This window comes from Necator americanus, chromosome II (assembly GCF_031761385.1).
Source record: "Necator americanus strain Aroian chromosome II, whole genome shotgun sequence".
NCBI lineage: Eukaryota > Metazoa > Nematoda > Chromadorea > Rhabditida > Ancylostomatidae > Necator > Necator americanus.
In genome coordinates, this window is record NC_087372.1 from 7,430,428 (window position 1) to 7,454,805 (window position 24,378).

The window sequence follows — 24,378 nt, forward strand, 5'->3', positions numbered from 1 at the left end:
AATGTGTTTTAAATGTGTTCAAAAACAAATTCTCGACCAAGTCAACAGAAAGTCCTATTCATTTCGTCAATCCGCATCACTCCACGAATCTGAAGTGGTACGGATTTCAGGTGGAGTATTCGTATACAGGATAGGAGACTCTGGAGAGGGGGGCAACTCCGTCCATTTCTTCCTAATTGCCGTAAAAAACGGCCCAGAAGATACGGCCTCTGGCGTTCCGGCGCACTATTTTCTACAAGGAGTTCAACTGGAGCGTGACAGCCTTGTGCACGTGTCGCATCCTCCGGGCCGTTTTTTACGGCAATTAGGAAGAAATGAACGGAATCGCCCCCTCTCCATAACATACTATCCCGTATATGAATACTCCACCTGAAGTCCGTACCACTTCAGATTCGTGGTGTGATGCCTTTGAAAAAGCACTTAAAATAACTTCTCAAATAGTTAACTGTTCGAGGTCTGACCACGGTCGCTTAATCCTTCACAAATCTCCGAGAGAGGATTAAATCTCTGGATCGATATCTGGGAATGTTAAAGGATCAGAACATGTTAATTTTTCAAAAAAAAAAAATAGCAATTTTCATTCTCTTTGCAAGACAGGCTTATAGGACAAAATTAAGCAAAATCTAAAACGTACTAATTTAAACACTAAATTAAAATGCAAACATTATCACAGGCGTCAATAATACTTCTCAGTACATGTTTTTGTATTAGTAGCACATTCATACCAACTAGAGAACCGGGTTAATTACAAGCACAATTATCCGATCGAGATCGATAACGTTATCGTAAAAAAGGAGAAATTGGAGAAGATGTGGAAGACAGAGCATCGAAGCCGCGAATATCACATGTAGAAGAATAGGAGTGAGAGGGTGATGCTAATCAGCGCTGAGATGCTAGGTGCGTCGTCAGGATCTTCTTCATGCCTAAAAATCAGGAGATTAGCCGAATGATCTTAACAGTTTAAGGCAGTAGGCGATTGCTTCCAAAAAAAAAGGCAAGCCGTAAATCTCGAACTTTCTCTTTTTTCGCGACACCATCTGTATATATCTGCCACAGGGAAGTTACTTTAAACTGGAAAACTGGATATGTGATAGTGCTTGCCAATTAGTGTAGTGAATTTCCCGTGACCCGAACCAAGAAGAAATCCGGTTTTTTTGTGCGAGTATATAACGAAAATCGCGCCTATGCTATCAATCCGTATTCGAAATGGCTACTGGTTTGATTGGATTTGCGACCGCTACTAGCGTCGCGCTCATCTTCATTTCTGTTGCATCTCTGGGATATGTTGTCCACGATATGAACAACTTCTACGATATTTCTATGGAGAAACTGGAAGAATTCAAGGTAAAACTCAGCTACCAATAATCCTATAACCATAGATTTGAGTATTGTTAAAGGACTTTGCTGATGAAACATGGACAAAAATGATTGACATCAACTCGCCAGCCAGGATACCCCGAGAGATATTGGTCGCCGCCTCTTCTCGCTTCCCAACTGAAGACTCCCCTCCTATAGCACCGTTTCCTCCGGCAGCGCTTCCTCATAAAGGCAACTGCAACTGTGGAGCCCAGCCCAACACGTGTCCTTCAGGACCGCCAGGGCCTCCTGGACAGCCTGGTGAAGCTGGTATAAGTGGCGAGCATGGACAGGATGGTTTACCCGGCACTGACTACATCGGCTACTCCAAAAAAGGCAACTACAAGAAAGAATGCATACCGTGCCCTCATGGGCCTGCAGGACCGCCAGGACCCGATGGACCTTCCGGTCTGACCGGTCTCGAAGGACGACCCGGCATTCCAGGTCAAGGCGGAAAACACGGCCAACCAGGCTCACAGGGACCGCCCGGAAACGGAGGCCAACCTGGTCAGTCAGGAACGTCCGGACATCCCGGCCAGCCCGGCCTGAATGGCAGAAGAGGACGGGGTAAGCCTGGAGCTCCAGGACATCAAGGACCTCAAGGACAAACTGGTAATAACGGACCAAATGGAGCGGCTGGTAATCCTGGTGCACACGGACAACAAGGGCACCCGGGAGCAGCTGGGAAATCTGGGGCGCCCGGCGAGAATGGTACTACTGGTAACCCAGGAGGTCCGGGAGTTCCAGGAGGTGATGCATCATACTGTCCTTGCCCGCAGAGAGGAGGACAATATCCTGTTGAGGCTTCAGTAGCAAGGACCGTCGAACAAAGCTACAGACATAGAGTATTTAATTAACATGCTTTCTAAGGAATTTTCAATAAACGATTACGGTATGCGGTTGCAGTGGAATCAAAACAAAATCAAAACAAAATTATATCAAAATTAATTATATCAAAACAAGCTTTGCAAAAACCATTCTCTGTCTAGATTACTTTAGCAAGGAGATACCAGCAAGTCACAAATTTCTGACATCATTAAGGTTCACACACGAATAGAAAATACAACTCGCTAACAACCAACACCGAAATTTCTTCGCAAAAATAAAGATTTGGGGTGAAGTTTTTCTTTGTTGGTGGGTGACATTCACCCTCGTTGCATGCGTTTCTTGTTCCTTTGTCGCATGGGCAGTTAATGCCCCAGGTTTTGAAGCCAAAGATAAGGTCTATTGGACCTAACATTCACCATTCTGCCCTCAAGTGTGCAACTCTAAAAGTGTTGTCAATATTCTGGACCATTTCTGATCAACAAAATATGATCAAACTATTTCCAGGCTATTTCAAATCGAAAGAAATACAGCAACATTCTGTGCAACATTGGTCATGTGACATGCCACGAAAGATTTATTTATCTTTCGTGGCCTTTCACAGGCGCCGTATACGAATTCGCTTGCTCTGCTCGTACGAAATGCGGTCAGACATTCGAGCACAGACTTTGTGCATGTACGAGCTGCATAATTTTCACAGATATGTGTGGCTGAAATTACCGAATTACCGTGGTATAGTGTCAAAGCTCAGTGCGCTCAGATGGAGTGTTTAGAGGGAATACGTAATCTTTGGCAACATCTCCACGTTTTACCGTATCAGACTGCCCGCAGTTGAAATGTTCCACGGCAATGAACTTCGACGAGTATATCAATTGTTTTTTTTTTCTTACGCGGCTTTTCAGAAGTGTACATGCCAAAAGTAAAGCAATAAGAACATCTGCAATTAACGTTTCTTCGATTTTTTCCATTCAAAGAAAAAAAAATCGTGAGCACAAGTGAGTAAATCTAAGTGCAAAAAAAAAACTGAAAAAAATCTGATTTGTTCAATAATCCTCTCTTCTTGAAACCTGCGAACAAGATTTATGTTTTCCTCTTTTCGCAACAAATTTTTGGTAAAGGTTTTGCTGATGGTTTCGACAACTTCCTCTTTATCAAAGGTCAGTCTCAAAAACTGACGTAGCCGGTGAACCACCGCGTTTTCGCAGATCATCATCCAAGGCGAATTATAATTTGATTTCTTTAGAATCTCAAACATAATTTTATTCTAATTGGCAATCAAGCGTATAGTAAATACTCTCCATAGCCGTTTTGCTAAAGAACAACATGCGAGAACGAAATTCTTCACCATACAAAATTCCTCAACTCCAATCAATAACTAGTATCTGAGAAAGAATGCTATTGAAAGAATAAAAGTATTGATTAGTAGAGAAATAACAAAACTAAAAATTTCATTTTATAGTAACTCTATAGCTATCCCTGTCTAGATAAACTAGCTAGATGAACAAGGATGGATGAAGTAGAAGACTAATGTTTGTCCTTTTCCAATTCATTAACCTTACCGTTGCAACAACACGTTTTCTTTCACATGTTCTATTTTCACAATGAGATTCCTGAACGATATTTTTCGATCATGTTTCCTTAGCGCTTACATGGTCGTACGTATATCATGGCCGCGATATCAAGTTTTAGGCGTTCCCCGAAAAAACCGTTCGATAAGAAACTGGCAAAGCTACAACACTGGACCCCATGTTATGTATATATACATCCATGAATCCACGGATTAGTAGGTCCCAGCGCAAAATGTCCACCAAAGCATTTGTCAGCTTTGCTTCTGCAGCAAGCGGTATCGCTATTGTTGTCGCCATCACTGCGGCAGGCGTGCTGCTGAGCGATATTAACAACTTCTATGAGGATGCGATTAGCAATCTGGACGAGTTCAAGGTATGTGCCGTATTTGTGAAGTCAAATAGCGCTCTCATCAAACTTTATTTTTAAGGAGTTTGCCGATGACGCCTGGAATACAATGATCTTAAGTTCTAAAGCCGATCGAATCGATTCCGTGAACGTGATATTTGGCAGAAACAAAAGGGCAGCAGGCGGCAGCTGTGGATGTGGGGCTCAACCAAACGACTGTCCAGTTGGACCCCCTGGGCCTGCCGGTCAACCAGGAAACCCAGGTGATGACGGTACTCCTGGAGAGCCAGGTCCAAACGGCCATAATGGCATTGGTATGACAAGCAAAGGTAGCGACCCAGTCAGCTGCATCAAGTGTCCAGCTGGAACTCCTGGACCACAAGGACCCGACGGGCCACAAGGAGAGGCAGGAGCCGAAGGCGGTTCTGGAGCTCCGGGAGCACCTGGAGCTAACGGACAAGAAGGTCCCGACGGCGAGCCAGGAGATGCTGGATCTAACGGAGAGGCTGGTTCACCAGGACCTGCGGGAGCACCTGGGTCCAACGGAACTAAAGGACGGGGACTTCCTGGCCCAGGTGGCGCTCCCGGACCAGCCGGAGAAGCTGGACAGCCTGGCGCTGCCGGAGAAAATGGCAAAGATGGAAACCCTGGAGCAGAAGGTCCAGCTGGTCAACCCGGTACTCCCGGTGCTAAGGGAAAGGATGGCACTCCAGGAGGTCCTGGAACGGCTGGACTACCTGGTCAGGATGCAGCATATTGCCCTTGCCCGCCGAGGTCCACCAATATATTCGTCGAATCAGATGCACCGAAAACGGACAACAAACCAAAAGAAGGATACAACTGAATGTTTTACTCGAATATTATTTATTGAAAATAAATTATTTATTATCACCCCTATCTGCAAAGATGCATCGCCAGAAAATAGAAAAAAGCATGCTCCGAAAACAAAGGAGAAGTACTCACTGATGCTCGTCATCTTCATCCTCATACTCTCGGAATCTGGGGATCTCCTGAAATGCATAGCTTACTCGGATTTCCAAAGTCTGAACTACTTACAAGAAAAGAAAAGAAAAAAAATTGAGAAGAATTTCATAAAAATTCGAAAAGTCTGTCTTGCTTACAGAAACACTTGTATGAAAAGCAAGTTCAACTGATAAAATTTCGGCATATGAACACGCATTTTGATAATTTTGAGGTAAAGATAAGCGCACCAGAACCAACAACCGTTTAGTGGACATTCGTTGGAAATTGTTTACCTTCTCCTCTTCTTCATCTTCGTCGTCATCGCCTTTTTTGGTCTTCTTTGTGTTCTTTTTCTCTTCATCATCCTCTTCTTCTGCATCATCATCTTCGTTTCCCTTCATTTTTTTGGACTTATCTTTAGTCTTCTTCGACTGTTCATCTTTTCCCTTAGTTTCTTTCACGTTCGTCTTTGAAGATTTCTTAGTGACCTCCTTAATTTTATTTTATGTTCAAAATGCACACGCAAAAATTGGGCAGGAAAAGAATAGAGCTTCTTTGAATACGTATACCTCGGCTTCATCATCATCATCCTCATCATCTTCTTTCTTCATCCTATCCTCCTCTTCTTTCTCGATCCTCTTCTTCATCTCGTTTAATTTCGCCTCCTTCTCCTCCTTACTTTTCTTTTCAAATTGTTTCTTCTGAATAAACGACTGAAATCTCCTAATCACTTCCACAAATTACTTCCAATTAGGTTAACCGTTTTATAAGTCGCTTTTTGAGAGATTATTAGATTAAAACAATGAAATGCTACAACTATGCACAGAAGAATCAGACGACTTCAGATGCAGTCCAAACAAAATACCTCGGAAGCTTTATCCATGTCCACTTCGCTCGACGTTGATGCACGGACAGCTGGCTTTCGTTTCGGGGCTGGGATGTTCAGCGGCTGAAAATAACCCCAAATCCTCTTGATACTACCATTTCCTTCCTGTAAGCTATACCCAGACAATATATTACAATCAGATAAGTTCTCCGTAGATCTGCAGTGAGCAGAGAACCAATCTCAACATTAAAAAAAAACCAGCGAATTCGCACATTTACATATACAGTACCTCATTGGTTGAGAGAATTTTTGCATTTTCCACTGCCGGAACCACATCAATACCTAGCCTTTCGTCAAGCACGAGTTCACCTAAGAAATGAGGATCTTTGAGGAAGATTGAAAGCATGGAAATCATGTGGTAGGTCTAAAATCTGAAGAAACAAAACTCGTACTTTCCCATTTTCCGCTCAGTAGTTTGAAATGCGCTCGTGTTGGCATCGCCACTTCAGCGCTAGTGGAGCACTGTGTGTACAGCGAATCTGTGTTTCCTTCAGGCTCCGTAGTTTCGATGAACTACAAAAGTCATTCTTTAAAAGAAGTATTTTTCTTTAAATGATGGCATAAATAAATCACAACCTATTAATTCCACAACCTAATAAGAGTTGCCTTTAAGGAAAAATCAATAATGAAAATAAATCAAATGACTGAAATGAATGGGATGAATAAGGATTAGCAGAAGCATAACGATAGAGAAATGGAATACAGGATACTCACTAATGAAAAAAAAAACAAATATAAAAGAATAGGTCCCACAAATGACGACTGCTCAGGTTCAGAAGAGTGGATGTGGGTTGGGATTGGATTTTTGTAGAGTTTAAAGAAGCTTTAGCTTATGGCTGTTATCCCCAAAAACCTAACCCTTAGTTCGGTTAGTAAGGCCCACTATATTTTGTTCTCTAGCAAAGGAAAAACGTATGATGCGTAACCGACATAATAGAGAAAAAAAAACAACATTAAGCACGGTGCAGTTGCGTAAGCGGTTGCGCTCGAAGCGGTGCGGTGGAGCGCAGCGGCTGGGGACGAGTGGGAATCCCTGCTACCACCAATCACTGCTGCGGTTCGCAATGGTCCCACCTCGATTCCAACCGCTGTCTCCACCGCATCGCCTCGAGCGCAACCGCAACTGCGCCGTGCTTCATGTAGCTTTGATCCGACTGTAGACCTCCTGCTTCCTCAACGGCACCTCTCATCCAAGTGCGATGAGATAATAGCACGAAAACGTGTGCAGCTAATCAATAACAGATCAATCAAAATCAATATTCCGTCACTTCACCTCGGCAACAACACCTCAAACTTTCCAATATTGCTCACCTCATGGATAACCAGTGGATCCGGATAGTCCACTTTGGCCACAATACCTCTTGTCTGATGGAATGAACACACGATGGCCTTGTCATAATTTTTTGTTCCCTGTTTTAACAGTGTTTACAAATAAACATACTGTTTTTCAAAACAAAACAGAGCCTACACTCACCCTATCTCTTATTAACAAAGCAACATATCCAAGGCCAGACAACATGGTGATATTGAAAGTCGTCCTTCCGTCTCTATGCCACATCTTAAATCAGCAGTAAGATAATCGATCGCTTTCTATCCAATATTTTAAAAAATGAAATTTACACTAAATGCAGCATTGCATTCATCCACGCAGTTCCGAGGGCTCGCATAACAGTCACCCACTTCTGGACACGTGAATAGAACCATCGGTTTCTGAAAAGAAAAAAATCATCCTAGATCTAGCCCAGCTCGATAATCGATAAGAAAATTCGTCTCAATTGGATAAGTCATTCACCACGGATCAATAGAAGACATATCAACTTGATGTGCGCTTCTATGCATCCATAGAGAAGTCGAAATGATCCGATATTTGGTGCAATTGCGTAAGCAACTAGCTGCGCTTGAAGCGGGGCCGTAGCCGCAGGGGACAGGTACCAGGTAAGTAGGTTCCGATCGGTGTGGGATCCACGTTAGCTTCACTTGGACTGCAGCGGTGAGTGATGCTAGTAAAGACCCTTTAAAGGCATCACTCCACGAATCTGAGGTGGTATGGATTTCAGGTGAAGTATTCGTATACGGGATAGGAGACTGTGAAGGGAAGGGGACGGCGGTGATTCCGTCCATTTCTTCCTAATTGCCTTAAAAAACGGCCCGGAAGATACGGCTTCAGGTGTTTTGGCGCACTATTTTGTACAGGGAGTTCGACTGGAGCGCGCCAGCCTTGTGCGGCGCCGCATCTTCCGAGCCGTTTTTTACGGCAATTAGGAAGAAATGGACGGAATCACCCCCCTTTGCATAGTCTCCCATACCGTATACGAATACTCCACCTGAAATCTGCACCACCTCAGATTCGTGTGGTGATGCCTTTAATTCAATCACTGCTATTTCTACTCCTCAAAAGAACAAGCGAGGACGATTGAAATCTTTGCTATATTGCTGACAAAATCGATACGCACATAATGGTGTTCGATGGTACCTGTCCGCTAATCACGTAACTATGTCAATCTATAGTAAAAATGACATGAAGTACGGTGCAATTACGTAAGCGGTTGCGCTCGAAGCGATACGACGGAGCGTAGCTGTTAAGATCGAGTGAGGACCCTTACTACCATCGTTTATCGTGGCCGTTCGCGATGGTCCCACATCGATTTCGAACGTCTCCACCGCGCCGCTTCGAGCGCAACCACTTGTGCAACTACACCGAGCTTCTTTTCGGACTTTTTTTTTGACCAGACTATATGTCCACCCAAATTAAGCAACAGCTTCCGCTAAGACTTCTGCGCCTCGTTTATTTTCTCGTCAAAAGCGGTGTGTCAGTAAGCTAACGAAGTTGAGATGTGTCCACGTATAGATAGGACAAGGGCCCACGATTATGAGCGTGATCACGTCCAATTCCCCCTGCTAATCCAAAAAAAAGGTGTGAAATAACCGCACCTGACCCCACCTTCGCTACAACGAGGCACTACGATGCGACCTACTACAGCTGGTGGAACGCAAGCAATCCGCAGTGTGTCCGCAATTGTGCAGATTAGCCCTAACATCCGTCATTGTTATTGTTTTGCTATTGTTATCCCATTGTTTTGCCCAAATGTAATACGGTGCACAAAGACACGCCCAATGTACCAACCTGAAGTGTTTGTTTTGGATTTGAATCCGACCAGCCAGGAAAGATGCGTAAAGATTGTGTGGTGCAAGTGTTGCCCCAGCACCTCACTCTTATTTTTAGTGCTTGGTTTTGTCGCTCCATGGTTCCGTTGACGAACCCTTCAGCGCAAAGCGTGGAGCGAAAGAGGCGCGCTTTCACCGTTACGCGCGCAACCGCCACGCTCGCCATGTTCGCTTCGCTTTACTCTATCGATTGGGCAGACATGGAGAAGAGGGGGTCCTAACGCGTTGTTTTAAAGGAATCGGAACTATCGTTGGAATTGTATCTAGTAGCACTTTTCATAGAAAGACATTCTGTTTGGATGGAATGTCCTCCTTAACACCTCGGATGTTCCTTTTACGTCTTAACTTACGACTTTAGCGTCCTAACTTTAACAAATAGTTTGGAACGTTGACTAACCTCGCTTGAGAGTGGTGCGGCCAGTGTCCGTGCGATCAGGGTGAAAATCAACGAGGTCAGGCACCACATCTGAATAATCTGAAGGATTTTGATTGAAGCAGGAAATATCCGGGACAAGAAGTATACAACGATTTATGTTCATGGAACTATTAGCACAGAAAATGTGGGAAAAGTGGACATGCGAGGGGAAAAGTAGGAGGAGCACACTAGTCACCAGCGACCACCATCGTAGAAATGTCGGACGTATGGCGGGGCTCATCCGAACCGATTTCCCGCGCACCTTGATTGGAGATCAAAGTTAGGATCAACGTTGCGTTTCGGACGAGGATGGACATCATTTCTTGATTAGGAGGAAATATTTCCCAGTTTCTCCTCTACTTCCGAGGCCATTTGGATCAATAATATCGCCTTTATGGATCTGAATTCGAATCAGAATCCCAAAAACTTGGGGTTCAGTATAGAAATTGCAAGCGATCATAGCTGGAGGAGCTGATCATGGTGATTGATTTGTTCCTCATCCTCACTGATTTTGATCATCATATCTCCGAATCACGATATACAGTACCGTCATAGATCTGTTATTTGTACAGGAATCTACGTCACTCATTTGTACGCCGTAATTTTTACTACTTGGCTCGTACAGTAACGGAATGACTTAAGAAGACTTTCTTGATCGATTTATGGGAGACGTAACCACGATCTTACTCAGGCGGAATCCAACCTAACCCTAGGATTCTTCTACATCTCGGTGATCACCTAAAACCACTGTTTTTCTATTCCGATCAGCGAATGGGAACGTTCCGGGATGTACGCTCGTAGATCTGAGGCTAGCTGTCCATTTGGGTCGATATTGACCTACCTACACTGTTTCTCTGCTAAAACTGACCTGATCCTGATTCATGGATTCAAGAGTCGCTAAAATCCCGTATATACAATTGACGAAATCTATTTTACCCCCAAAAAAAATTCAATTGTGGTCAATTTTGACCGGACAAATCTGGTAATTTTTCTTTCTTTCTTTACAATTATTTTGATGATTAGTAAATTAGTACTATTAAATTTATTAATTATAGAATAAAGTGATTTATTTAGGTTTGTGTTTATGATTTAGTGATTTAGTTATTATTATCAGTTATTTAGCTAATATTTATTTAGCCTTTATGGATCTTAATTTGAATCAGAATCCCAAAAACTATGTTGTGTTTACTTAGAACAAAGAATGTTATAATGAATGTTACTTAGAATAAATAATAGAATGCTTACTTAGAATTAGGTTTGTTCAAATATTATGTGATTTATCGATTTTTCGCAGATAAGATTTATTCACTACACCGAGTATGGTTGAAACACATCGTTACAACATCAAATATCCGGATCACATGACTCACTGTTGTGGAACTGAACCCTCATGTGGGGAGCTCAGGGAAGGGGAGGGAAGAGCGGCGAGGGGGAGAAAATAAAACACGTGTTAAATGAGCTAATCTACTAATAATTATAATTATAATTATAATTTTTCTAGAGAAAAAAAAATCACTCTGGACCGTAGCGTCAATGGGAGTTAGGGGCCCCTATTAATGTTTTAGTGCCTTATTTAATAATAAATTCATGAAGTGAATAGAAATCCTCGTGGATAAATCAAATATTTACGAGAAAAAAAAGAGGAAAAAAAAACAACGAGAGTGAGAAAAAAAAGTGAATAACATTGAGATAGGGCAGCCTAGGTAAAGCTAGTAGCACATGTGAATTATAAGTGAGAGGATGGGGTGAAGAAGAAGAAGAAGAAGCGGAAAAAAAATAAAATTCCAGGATTAGAATTACGTGCCTAAATTCCAAACTAAGTAGCACAAATATAAACTTCCACGAAAATCCAACTCTATATATATAGAAGCTCTTGATTGGAAATAATGATAAATGAGAAAAAGAGAAGGAAGAAAAACAGGATAAAAATGTAGAAAATGGTCACAGTCTAAAAATTAGAGAAATATCTATGTATGTGGTTAGGATTTCAGCACATATGTATGTGATCATCATATCATGTGATCCGTAATCGTTCAATATCACACTTTAAAGCAAATGAAATGCGATTGGAAATGATTAATGTAAAATATTTACAACAAAGGTAAAAAAAACACCAATAAATGCGATGGATGACTGTGTTGAAAGTTTCGGGGTGCGGGAAAGGGGACCTGTAGGGGGCAAAAAAAAACATGTATGGTGCTTGGACTGAATAGTTCCGTCAGCTACCATTATCCCTTTTCGCATGAGCCACAGCAATTTGTAGATATTGCAACCATTCTTCAGCCTTTTTCTCATCAGTAGCCTGAAAAAAAAACAAGGATTGGCAAGTTGCCAAGTTTTCTAGAAAGAAAATTCCCCTCGCTGCCTCGTTGAAATGTGAAATAATGTACCGAAGAATCATCGAAACTCACCTTCAACACCACCGATGTGTTGTCCGAGGTGAAAATCTCAAACGCTCGTCGTAAAGATTTTCGACTTTTACGTCCACGACTCAACGATCGAACAGAACGGATCGATCGTAGATCAATAGCCGGAAGCAACGTTTGTGACTCACTCTGAATACAAAACATTAGCGACAGATTTTGTCTGTTTTTTTTTCCTTTTTTTTCTTCTTTTTTCTTTCTTTATGACATAACTAACGTAATTCATTTTTTATTGTAATATTAACGTATTTTATTTTGATCAATCAATATCGAATGAAATGCACAAGAACTGAACATCTCATACACTCCGTACATTCTCTTTAAAATCAGAATCAGAGATGGTACGGATTTCAGGTGGAGTATTCGTATACGGGATCGTAGATTATTAGGAGGAGGATAATTCCGTCCATTTCTTCCCAATTCCCGTAAAAACGGTCCGGAAGATGCAGCGCGTGCACAAGGCTGGCTTTTCTACAACGAATCCAATCGAACTCGTAGAAATTTACGGTATATTGTACGGTATACGGCGATTTTACGGTACAGGGTACCGTAAAATCGCCGTATACCTTCATTTCTCGGGGTATTTCTTTGAAATATTTCCGACTTTTTGGAGAAAGAAGGAGACTTTCAGTGGAAAGAATAAGCTAGGAAAAACTGAAAAACTGACTAGGATATGTGAATGAAAGAAGATATGAATCGCATAAGAGTTTGGGCTCATGGGAAACATTCTTGTGGATGAAATCGGTGATTTTTTTTCTCTACAGAACTATTCGAATTGAGAGCAAGACCGAATTTTAGCAGACCTCTTATGGAAATATTAAAAAGTCTTTGTTTTTTTTTTCGAGTTTTTTGTCACTTATTACAAAAAGATCAGGGAAATTTTTGGCTAAACCAGAGTGGACATACTCAGAGGCATCACTCCACGAATCTGAGGTGGTACTGGTTTCAGGTGGAGTATTCGTATACGGGACCGTAGATTATGGAGAGAGGGATGATCCCGTCCATTTCTTCTTAATTGCCGTAAAAAACGGCCCGGAAGATACGGCTTCAGGAGTTCTGGCGCACTATTTTCCACAAGGAGTTCGACTGGAGCGCGTCAGCCTTGTGCACGCGTGCATCTTCCGAGCCGTTTTTTTACGGCAATTAGGAAGAAGTGGACGGAATCACCCCCCTCTCCGTAGTCTCCCATCCTGTATACGAATACTCCACCTGAAATCCGTACCACCTCAGATTCGTGGGGTGATGCCTTTAACCATATCATAATCTACAAATATACAAAAACACAAAAATACAAAATTAAATATTTTGAGTGATCTCTGTTGAATTTCAGTTGTCACTATTTTGAATTTTATTCTCACAAGTATTCACAAAACACCGCTACTAACTTCTATCCCAAACACCGATTAATCCGTCGCAAATCCTCGGGATTCTTGGGAGTTGGAAAATCAAATTTTGAAAATATTATTTGAAAGCAAATGAGTTGTTGATTTCAAATATACTTCAAGAATTTAGTTTTGACAAATGTGTGGCCTAAAAACAGGCAGGGTTTCCCAACCTTTGTTGGTTACTTTCACACCTCCCCAATCCTGTCATTGGCATATCCCGCGGCTACATCTCCGGGAAGGAAGAGATCCGTCGTAAGATATCGAGAATAAATCTTCCTTTTTTTCAAATTAGGCAGTGCCTTTATCCAAGAATATACGAAATATGTGCAAATGCAGTGAAATAATTCGCAACGTCGATTTTGCAAGATAACAAAAAAAAAGCCTAATTTCTATTAATTTTCTTGTGCTACATATTTTTAGCAAATAGGAGAAAAACCACTCCCTTCTTTTTCTTTCAACTTTTTTTCCCCGAAAATCTTAGAGGAGAGAATCCCTGGTGACCACGTACCGCTTGTTCCGAACTACATGTAAGCGCTGCACTGGACAATGTGAAATATTTGGTGTGCCATCGTCGTAGAAATCGCCATCGACCTTTTTTCTCCTTCAGTTGACCTTCAAGAACTCGTTGTGAGCCGTCCTCGACAAATGATCTGGAAAATTCTGATTGAGAAGAGAACACCACAGTTAGAATTACAACAGTTCCATTAATGTGCGGAGAACTGACTTGACCCGATCAGGATGCGAACAACTAAAGCAGCTCCAACGATTCGATGGACCATCCAGTGAGAAACAGTCGAAAAATGACGCTTCTTCCAATTCTTTGTAGAGTTTGTCTTGGTCCTGAAAATCGAGTGAAATTAGAATGTTTCCAGGAAATATTAATTGACAGCGTAATGCTTAGAAATATTCTTTAAAAAAACAAGAATGATGACGGTAGTTCCGCAGAACAAAGCGGGAATGAACATATGTAGGAAGACCCAAAGAACCATTCGACGAACCTTCGGAGTTGGAAACGCACTAGTGACCAATGTGACAAAAGCCTTATCCTTAGTGATCCTGGACGGAAGGCATTGCCAACACCTTGCTAAAGTCAGAAATGGGGCGGCGGATTGCGAGACAACACCGCAGTCATTCTCAATAGATGTTGACTGCATCTGAAAACGCGTGAAGATGAGAAGGAAAATTAAAAATTACTTCAAAAATTTATTTCAAAAATTAAAAAATTCAATTAGTAAAGTTAAGACAAGTTTTAAAGATTTTAGGTTAATTATCATACTTTTAAATGCTAAGTTATTTTCCATTATTGGACTTTAAACTTTGGTTTTTTTAAAAAAAATCATTATTTCCGTTCTATAAAAATTATTCCCCCAGTTTATCCTGAAAATTCAGCACCGATGATGGGAAATTTCCGTCACAAAGCAATGCCCGTGCTTAGTGTTTCCAAAAAGGTAAAAAAGAAAAGGACAGAAAAAGAAAAAAAGAAAAATCCATAACGGCGATAACGCCAATACTGTTAACTACCAGCTATTGAAGAAGTACCAATTTTGACTTGATCCCAAACAAATCGATAAAGAACAAAAAAAGTTATTTTTTATGTTAGGCATTGTGCTTAGTGGTGATACCTTTAAAAAATGGGACCTGATGTGGGACAAAGAAAGGAAAACGATGTTGTTGCACGCGTGGCCGTAATTGGCTAGGGTGTCGCATCTCTATGAATTTAATTCAACTTCCTTCGATCCTTTAGATCCTTAGAACAAACAACGATTTTGAATAGGACTGTGGGTAGCGCAAAGAACGCATTATCCAGTATCAGATCTTCGGAGCTGTTACTCTTTGCACAACATTTGGCACGATTTTAAAAATTCGTTAATATTTTCGATATCTGGCTTTTTAGGAGTAGGTTGTGCTCGGGACTTTGACTTTGCAGTGATCGTAACGAAAATGCGAGACATCTTCTAAATATTTGGAAATCAGACGCATTAACAGCACCGAAGTGATCGATCTGACCGGCAAAACAACTCTTTACACTCATACGACTGATGAAATGTGAAACCGTACGACGTAGATTCATGTACTATTGCGTGTCTGAAGCGCTGTTTCATTGATTTCCTCCCTAGTACACTTTCAACGGTTTCAATTAGTGGATCCTAATGGATGTAAAGTGTTGCCTCGTAGGACAAATTGATCAGTCCACTTCTATCGAAGTATGTGTTTTCCATATTTGTAGATGAAACTTTCATCTGTGTTGTAACACTTGTAAATTACGTGCTTACTCATAAATACTGATTGATAAAATCTAATCGAAAATTTCTTTACTGAATGCTTCCTCTAAGCAAAATTTGCTATGTTAAGGACACTGCCGACTCGGAACTTTCCGGGGAAAGAACAAAATCTTCTTATTAATGCTTTCGTAGTTATGTTAAATCAAGCTTCAACCTAAGAAGATGCGATATTCCTGCTATAATTTAGAACCTCTTTCACTGAGAAGAAGGAGGAACGATTTTATCATGGTTCATAAAATCCTCTATGGGATACACTAGTCTGAAAATCTCTTATTTCTTCTCTTTTCAAAAATCAATAATTCTTGCGTCTACATTTAAGATTAACTTTACCTTACCTAGGTCTTCAGTGAGACAACACTTTCTGGTTAACAGAGCTGACTCGGACTACTCAATTATGTCCAAGAAAATACCAAAAAATCCTACCAAAGTTTTTAGTATTTAAAAAAGCTATTAACAGATTCCTTAAAGGGATCACTCCACGAATCTGAGGTGGTACGGATTTCAGGTGGAGTATCCTTATAAGGGATAGTAGATTATGAAGAGGAGGGCGATTCTATCCATTTCTTCCTAATTGCCGTAAAAAACCGGCCGGAAGATACGGCTGCAGGCGTTCTGGCGCACTATTTTCTACAGGGAGTTCGACTGGAGCGCGCCAGCCTTGTGCGGTGCCGCATCTTCCGGCCCGTTTTTTACGGCAATTAGGAAGAAATGGACGAACCCACACCCCTCTCCATAATCTACACTCCCGTATACGAATACTACACGTACAACCTCAGATTCGTGGAGTGATATCCTTAAGAACTACCTTTTTTTAAGCAAGGAAGTAATTAAAGGTTTCCTCACGTGTATTCAGTAACTTATGTATGTACTCATCGCTATTATTTTGGTGGTGTTATGTGTGCTATTCGTTCATTATATACTCTATTCATGAACACATGGATTGCCATGTAAAGAATAAACAAATAAATAAGTAAATAAATAAATAATTTGCGTTTAACCTCCAACGGTAGTTGGTATGCGAGCGAAAAAAAACCCAGCGTCTGCAATTAGTTGCATCAATTTCTCGCTCCCAAATGATTCAGAGCCCGAAGTTCGTCGACCTCCGCTACGTGTCGAAGGTGCGACCGTTTCCGCAGCGAACGCACTTCGTGCAACTTCGTTTGCAAAACGTTTATGTGGCAAAAGGGCAACTTTTCTCGTCATTCGCAATTAATCATCGAATCTGCAGAAATTTCACCACCAATTCTGCGAAGATCGATGCTGTCACGCGACTTTTTCGGATCAGGAATTTTGTGACAGAGTTATGAATGAGAAGTAGCTGTATTTCCGGAAGAAAGAAAGATCAGACAGGAAAAATAAATTGGGAACGACTCGATTGGCGATGTAAGACGAGAACAAACCTGCAAAAACATCAAATGCAACCATGCAGCGGCAAATTTCGTTTTAAACGCGAACATGTAATCGTCGTGGAAAACGCAGTAAGCGCTATGAACTTGGCATGTGAAGTGAACAATCATTCGATGCTTCGAACCTTAAAATCCGAGCGATTTAGCCATGAAATTGACTATTCAACGGAGGAAAAAAATTTTCCTAAAACTTCCATACTTTTCGATCCTTCCACCGTACATTGTATGGGAATTGGAAATCGTGACGAAACATCACCAATATATCGTCGAATTTTATTCCGTCGATGATCGACGAACTGTAGAACGACGTCGGATCGATCCACGGATTTCTATAAGCGCAAAAAAATTCACAAACAAACAAAACAAAAAGTATGGAGTAATTATCCTACAAATAGTTTTTTTTTTAAGAACTTGGTGCTGGTCTTAGCTGGAACTCTTGAGGATTACTCGACGGATAAGAAGGGGATGAAATGTAATGGAGTGGGATTTCCATGGCCTACATGGCTGTAAAAAGAATCCAGGAAGAAAACAAGCTTCCTGGTTCAAAACCCTATTCTTTGTGATGTTTTGTTACAGTTTTTTTAAATTATGGTCTGGCAAAAATTATAAAATACCATAATCTATTGAAATGGCATTGACATGCAGATATTTCCCATTTTTTGGAATTATGGTGATAACTATGGCGAAATTCATAACGTAATTACGGCCATCGAACATTGGTGGAAGGTCCCCACACGATAATTTCATCACTGTCGCAATTTTTCATAAACTTACAGCCCATTGACGTTCCTCCTCCTCGCTAAGCGGATTCATTTTCGTCGTCGTTACAGGACCGGCGTTTGCCGGGAAAGTAGTCTCGTATCCGGAAGCCCAATTGGCAGCTCGTCGTGTTCCAGCCACAGGACGAACCCGACCATCTTTGCCAATCTGTGAAAGCAGCAGAAATTATGCAGGGGTTAATGTGATTAGGAAAAGCGCCGATGCGGCTCTTCTCCGGGAAAAATTCAAGCTTCCCTCACGCCCTCTCGTTAAATTTCCGAGAAATTTTAGTGGAAACGTCGCTATCAAAGCGTAATCGCCACGAGTTCTCCGCTAGTAAACAATGAAGTTCGAAATGATTACGTAAATGATAAGGGAATCTTTAAGACGAAAACAGCAATATCCAAATATTTCCCAGTCGCTGAAAAGTATTTCAAAAGGACCTTTAAACTCTTCGATTAATGCCTCGGTCGCATTGTTTTCAAGATCCTTTTTTTTCAAGGGAAATTTCAGGAGAACTGTGTATTTCTCTGTCAGTCCAGTTGAATCCGCCAGTTTTCTCTTTTTTCAGATTTGACCGGCGTTTGCTCCACAGCGAGTTGGATTTTTAATTCCCAAAGCGCTTTTTTTTAAAAGAAAAGCAAAGCTTTGCATGCTAAGCGCAACTATTTCCAAACTTCTATTTTCTAGCAAACTTTTGAAAGACTCAGTCAATATCTGAGAAAAAAAGAAGGATATCAGCACGAAATGCAACTAAATCCCGGAAAATGTTCGTTGAGACTAGCTATATAAATATAAACATAGATATAAATCCATAATCGTACATTTAAGTGAGCGGAAAATTATGTCCGCGGCCATAAATTAGATTTTTTCAGGTTTTTTGAGAGGAATTTGTGGCAGTGATGTTTCTGCTATAACAATTATTTAGTTTTTATTTTGATTTAATTTATTTTCTCTTAATTTTTATTTTCTTTATTAGAAAGAGCATCATTCACGGACAGAAATAGGAACATTCGTAACTCTTCGACTACCACTTTGGCCCATATGGATAAGGCTAAGGATATCAGGAAAAAAACCCAGTGATCTCAAAAATCCAGCAATCATTCCTTCACTGCCCTTCACTCCGCATACCTGGATTTGGGTGGTCGGCGAGAATCCAGCCGGTAATGTTTGCGTTTTTGGTTGAATTTGAGTCGATGCGGCCAACGACGATGCGGTCACCGACGATTGCGATAGATCCCTTGATCCGGCGTTTTCGCTTGTCGATCGCATACTGAAACAGCAGCCAAAATCCGGATTCGAACTCGAACTCTTTGGATTTTGCTGATTTGGCGATAATTACATGTGTGTTATGTGTTCGGTATCAATTTTCTCCTCTTTTTATTCCGTATGTAAACAATTTTCATCCATTTAATTAAAGGCAGGATACCACGAATCTGACGTGATGAGGGAATCCACGGGAAAAGCTAAAGGTGGAGTTGTAGATTGCAGTATCAGGGGTGATTCCGCTCATCTCTCCCTAAAGGTCCTAAAAAAACGTCGTGGGAAGCGCTTTATTTCCTACGAGAAACGTTAGAACGCTCCTCCTACATAACGGTCCCATCAGCAACCTATTCGTAGGTTTCACTTGAATAAGCAGTCGAGGAGAACTCACTGGCTTTTAACCGCTGCGCAGCTGGATGCGGCGCGTGTACAACTCTGGAGCGTTGCAACTGAAATCCTTGTGAAAAACAGAGTCTTTCCCTACGATTAGGGAGAGATTTTTTTCCCTACGATTAGGGAGAGACGAGCTGATCCACCCTGATCCCGCAATCTACGCCCCCGTCTGAAGTTTGTCCATTGGAAATTCGTACCAGGTCAGATTAGTAGGATGATGTCTTCTAATGGATTTCTAACGTATGTAATACTGGATCAAAGACCTTTCAAAAAAAATGTCATGTTTCTCCTTTCAATTTCCTGAAAAACTCACCCTTGTAAGGAATGTGACGTGCTTCCGTGACCAGCTCGTCTTGGCAATGAACCGCTGCTCCTGTTCTGGTATTGCATGGCCAGCGAATGTGTATTTCGATCCAGCTCCAGCGCTGAACTGTCCGCTGGACTCTCGCAGACGGGGAACACCGTTCGAGGACCGCTGTAAGCGAAACAGGAGTAGTTCTCAGAGTATGTACACGCGCAATCACATTATCATGCTTGGAATTCCATGCCGAATGATAATTTTGTAATTATTCAATTCGTGAGCAGTTAACAATTAGGTAATGATAGGAATTATCCTCTTATTAAGTAAAAATACACACAGAAAATTCGAGAAGAACAGGAAAAGAAGAGACAGGGAACGAGAGGAAACCAGAAGAGAATTTTAGAAAAAAAAAAGTGGAAACAAGAGAAAAAAAGATGTTCTTAAGTTGAAGCCACTTCACCTGCATTAAAGTGAAAGAAGAAAGAAGAGAATTGTGGAGTAAATTCAGGAAAAAAAAAGAAACAAGTTCTCGAGGAAACGGAAAGCAAAGGGAAACACTAACACTAATAATGTTACGAGAAAGAGAAAGCACACAACAAATTAGGGACACATGACAATATTGATTAACTACTCATCGATAATGCATTTGGTCAAGCGTTCTAGCTGACAAACTATCGAAAAAAGACTATCCTACATTAATATGTAACTTACGCGGTCACCTGCCTCCTTTTTGCCGCAACCGCTTTTGCGGACCTGTAAAGCTACCGTATCCAAATAACCATTTATTTAAATGAGCCGTGTAAACTCGATACTGGAATTTTTTGTACTTTCATAAATGTGACTAGCGGAGATCTTACAGTTTTCTGGATAGAACAATAGGGAAGCCTTAGGTATATTTTAAAAAATTCTACAGAGAACAAATCCTTACGAATTTTTTTCACAAATACGGACTGCTGCAAAAAAAACACACATTTTCATGAGGTTTAAGGAAAAAGATGGCAGAAAAAGGAGCGATGATAGCATAAACAACTGGAATAAACAATTCTCTGAATAACACGGCGAGATGTTCCCGCGCTCACCTCGAAATAATCTCTGATCCATTAGGTCTCGGATAAATCTTCGTCAGAAGGGAATCGCTTGAGTTTTTCTCGCCATTCACTATGGAGATTACCGTGATATCACCATTCATCGATGGACGAGTTGAGTTGCTGGAAATGGGGACAGTTTTGCAGTTGCAAAATAAAAATAGCAGGAAAGAATGTAAATTTTTGGGTGGTTACACAGAAAATTAATAGTTGTGCAGCAAACTTTCAACCATTTCATGTTTCTAGGATTTCCAGTGCGGCTTATCATTTAAAAAAACACTGGTGAGTTTTAAAAAATTGAAATTTGAAAACTTTTTGTGAAGACAAAAATCCAAATTTTAACATATATGAGCTCGATTAGTTGATTAGTTTTTTTTTTCCTGAAAAGACAGAAATCAAGTTTATTTTGATAAAGAGAAGATTTTAAAAACAATTTTTTAGATGAACACAAAATTTTTGGTTGTGATATAAAAACACCTAATTTCCAGAAATTCTCAACAAAAAAAAATTGAGAAAGTAAGGAAATATTAGCAAACGAACTAAGAAATTTTCATTGGAATGTTTCATTGAGGGTTTTCATTTCATTTCAATTTCATTTTCAATTTTCATTGAGGTTCATTGAAAGTCGAACTTTCAAGAACAAGACAAGAAATTTTGTTTCAAAAAAATTTAATAATTAATAGACGCAGAGGTATATTACACAAAAAGTGCATCGTCCATCTTGTTAAAATAATACATGGAACTACTTTTAAGGAAATTTCTCACCTTACCAATTTCTCCGCGAAAATTTTATTATTTATATTCATTATATTTATCATGTTATAATTACATCATTATTATATACTATTATTTACTATATTTACCATTATATTTATTATTTTTCCCGAGGGAAAAATAAATTATTAGCTGTGTTTTACATTAATTTCATTCTTCCATTAGTATGAATAAAATATTAAACTCCTGGGAAAATCGCAATATTCTCAGCTTCTTTTTTCAAAATTTCACAATGTGATACTTAGATCAGATCCGGATGATTTGAAAATAAAATAATCCCCCAGGGGAAAACGGAAAACCACGCCCACTTACCCAACAAGAGCCAGAATTCGGTCGATTACTCGTTTATTGTAACCTCGTCCAATCGCTCGCAATGTCTCGATATGTGGGCGGAGCGCCGACGGCCACGCCTCTCCGACACCTGAAAACCGCTGTAGATGGCTCTTGTTATTACTGCATTTCTGAAGAAATTTTCCAGAAAAAAAATGGAATCTTCTCGAATTTACATAAAATCAAACAATTTTCAAAGTTATTTTCCTCAAAGAATAAAGGCAATTAGCGAAATTTTCACTTTTCATTCCCTTGCCATCAATTTTCATCACGTTCTCGATGTTTTAATGGTCAGAATTATTAAATCATCTAGTTATTTGTATATATCGATATTTTATACCTGTATACTTTATTTATTTGTACTTCATGTTTATATTTGTTTTTTTTATCTGATTTCTTTATTATAAAATGACTAACAAGCGCATGCTCAGAATTGAAAGAGAAAACTAAAAAATTCGAAGCCTTATTCTGTTTTTCTTGCTATTTTTTTTAAAAACGTTTCTCTAAATCGGAAAAAAAATAAAGCGACTAGAAGAAAATAAAATAATGTTTTTCAGAAAGCATTTTAATTTATGCGTGAAGCAAGAGAACAACACGAAAGAACACTGATCAGCTTCACATATAAGCTAGAAAATCATAAAAAAAAATAGGTTCTTTTCGAGGTAAAAATCTTATACAGCATAAATTAACAGAATGAGTTGAGAGTTCCAGACAGAGATCAAGAGGATCTGGGTACGGAAGGAGGGGTTGGCTGCCTAATTCATGGATAAATTTAGTCCTAATTGTGCTTTTTGCGGAACGTATAGCAAAAAAGAGGCGCAATGGGGGAACTCCGGCGGCGGCAGCAGTGAAACTTCGGAGTGGAACGTCTAAGAGTCCGATAGCATTAGAACTGGATAAAATCCACTCTCATGCACACTTTTTCCTCAAACGCCGCGATGAAATGAAAGATGAGACCGACCGGAAGTGAGGAAAAACTTTCTGCTAGATATATATATATATATATGTATATATATGTATATATATATATGTGGGAAATATGGATACGCAGGACGAAACGCTTTCCTGCTACGTGCTCGACGCAATGCGCAACGATCGAAATTGGAACGAACGATGCGACAACGCGTCCAATAATTTCCCGTTGGAAGAGTTTTATTCCACGTTTTTTTCCTCTCTTCGTAATTGTGAAGCCGATGAATCATAAGGTGAGCCGGCAAAACTTGTTTGTATTGTCTCTCACCCTATCATTACAGCGTTAGAGTTATCATTGAGGTGCTGTACGGTACGGTAAAATTTGAATCATCGCTAAAATTATCGCTTCAGACACTTCACATATATATTTTTCTATCGATGAGGGTTTTGTGCATCTTAACGTTGACTTTGTTTTATTTATTACATATTTATTTATTATCATATTTATTTATCTTTTTATTACATAAATATTCTTATAGTGATAATAGTTTATAATTTAACATAAGGAATTAAGTGTCTGACGTTAATTAATCCGGGATTAGGATGAACCACCGCGTTCGCCACCTCAATCCAGAAACGTTTATGGTTTACGAACCCGTGTTAACTATAAATACCATGACCTAAAGGGGCTAACCTAGGTATCACCTCAATGTTTTTATCCTCCCAGACAAATTTGGTAACAATTTATCGACTCCGCAGCGGTGAAACGCATGGTAGGCGCTGGTGTGGAATCGAACATCCGACCGACCATGTTGAAAGCACAGCGGAACCTCTTACAGTCTACTCTACACCGCCTCGTAATTTATAATATAATGAGTAAATAACAACTATATTACAAAGCAATTACAGTAATTACTAATCAATTGCAATTAATACTATGTAATTTATAATATAATGATTAATTAACAACTATATTACAAAGCAATTACAGTAATTAATAGTTAATTTCAGTTAATACTATGTAATTTATAACTTATAAGTAATATACATGAGAAATTCGAACGTATTACGGTAACTACATTCTCCTTTATTCTCCTCAATGCTTCATTTTCCATGAACCTTTCTTTCGCTGGGATAATCAGACTTTGAAAATTTCCCTTCTAGACCAAAAAACATATCTCAACAGCCATTTTTGATATTGCGCTAATGTTTCAGGACAAACATCCAATAAATTTCCTGTAAGATTTCCTAATAAATTCGTACGCATCATAAACTACGATACGAACATATAAAATTGGCATTCTCGCTTTCGATAGCACATTTGTTCTGGAAAAAGAGTAGGCTTGCCAACGTTCAATTTCCGTAAGAACGGACGATAACAGCTGTTGATCGTCGATGTTTTGTGCGTTACGGACGAGTTCGTCGAGGACGTCCGAGGCCAACGGAAGCGATACCCGTCCAATGTTGCCCATAATCTGAAATCGTGCGCAGTTTTAGCGTTCTCATTTCCCATTTTGAATTGCTCCACTCGACTAATGCAC

At 40.1% G+C, this 24,378-nt stretch overlaps 4 protein-coding genes across 6 annotated transcripts in view; 2 read left to right on the forward strand and 2 right to left on the reverse strand.

The window, feature by feature from the left end:
* Positions 1–1,206: 1,206 nt before the first annotated feature.
* Positions 1,207–2,213, forward strand: RB195_017086 (uncharacterized protein; the record flags this gene model as incomplete). Its single annotated transcript, XM_013452929.2, has 2 exons — positions 1,207–1,344; positions 1,398–2,213. 2 exons carry the CDS (start codon positions 1,207–1,209, stop codon positions 2,211–2,213), a joined length of 954 nt encoding a protein of 317 aa, XP_013308383.2.
* Positions 2,214–3,981: 1,768 nt separating this feature from the next.
* Positions 3,982–4,939, forward strand: RB195_017087 (uncharacterized protein; the record flags this gene model as incomplete). The annotated part of the gene is made up of 2 exons (XM_064183924.1): positions 3,982–4,122; positions 4,178–4,939. 2 exons carry the CDS (start codon positions 3,982–3,984, stop codon positions 4,937–4,939), a joined length of 903 nt encoding a protein of 300 aa, XP_064039805.1.
* Positions 4,940–4,989: 50 nt separating this feature from the next.
* RB195_017088 (uncharacterized protein) lies at positions 4,990–9,575 on the reverse strand (the record flags this gene model as incomplete). Of its 2 annotated transcripts, XM_064183925.1 has the most annotated exons (11): positions 4,990–4,993; positions 5,059–5,105; positions 5,352–5,549; positions 5,628–5,771; positions 5,924–6,007; positions 6,174–6,253; positions 6,337–6,457; positions 7,256–7,354; positions 7,419–7,502; positions 7,565–7,654; positions 9,507–9,575. In XM_064183925.1, the coding sequence occupies 11 exons, from the start codon at positions 9,573–9,575 to the stop codon at positions 4,990–4,992; spliced, it is 1,020 nt and encodes a 339-aa protein (XP_064039806.1). The 2 variants fall into 2 exon arrangements, with proteins under 2 accessions (XP_064039806.1, XP_064039807.1); XM_064183926.1 differs by lacking the exon at positions 4,990–4,993 and having other exon boundaries at positions 5,055–5,105; positions 5,628–5,759.
* A 2,167-nt stretch (positions 9,576–11,742) lies between these two features.
* RB195_017089 (uncharacterized protein) overlaps positions 11,743–24,378 on the reverse strand; it is a gene marked incomplete at both ends in the record, with an annotated part of 36,533 nt that continues 23,897 nt past the window's right edge. Inside the window, 14 exons of one of the 2 annotated variants that reach the window (XM_064183927.1) lie at positions 11,743–11,826; positions 11,936–12,079; positions 13,841–13,982; positions 14,057–14,172; positions 14,331–14,486; positions 17,015–17,145; positions 17,220–17,349; positions 17,795–17,947; positions 18,911–19,052; positions 19,749–19,910; positions 20,448–20,489; positions 20,816–20,944; positions 21,908–22,016; positions 24,189–24,312. In XM_064183927.1, the coding sequence (XP_064039808.1) occupies positions 11,743–11,826; positions 11,936–12,079; positions 13,841–13,982; positions 14,057–14,172; positions 14,331–14,486; positions 17,015–17,145; positions 17,220–17,349; positions 17,795–17,947; positions 18,911–19,052; positions 19,749–19,910; positions 20,448–20,489; positions 20,816–20,944; positions 21,908–22,016; positions 24,189–24,312 (1,764 nt within the window). The remainder of the gene's footprint in view (positions 11,827–11,935; positions 12,080–13,840; positions 13,983–14,056; positions 14,173–14,330; positions 14,487–17,014; positions 17,146–17,219; positions 17,350–17,794; positions 17,948–18,910; positions 19,053–19,748; positions 19,911–20,447; positions 20,490–20,815; positions 20,945–21,907; positions 22,017–24,188; positions 24,313–24,378) is intronic. The other variant, XM_064183928.1, reaches the window with a different exon arrangement.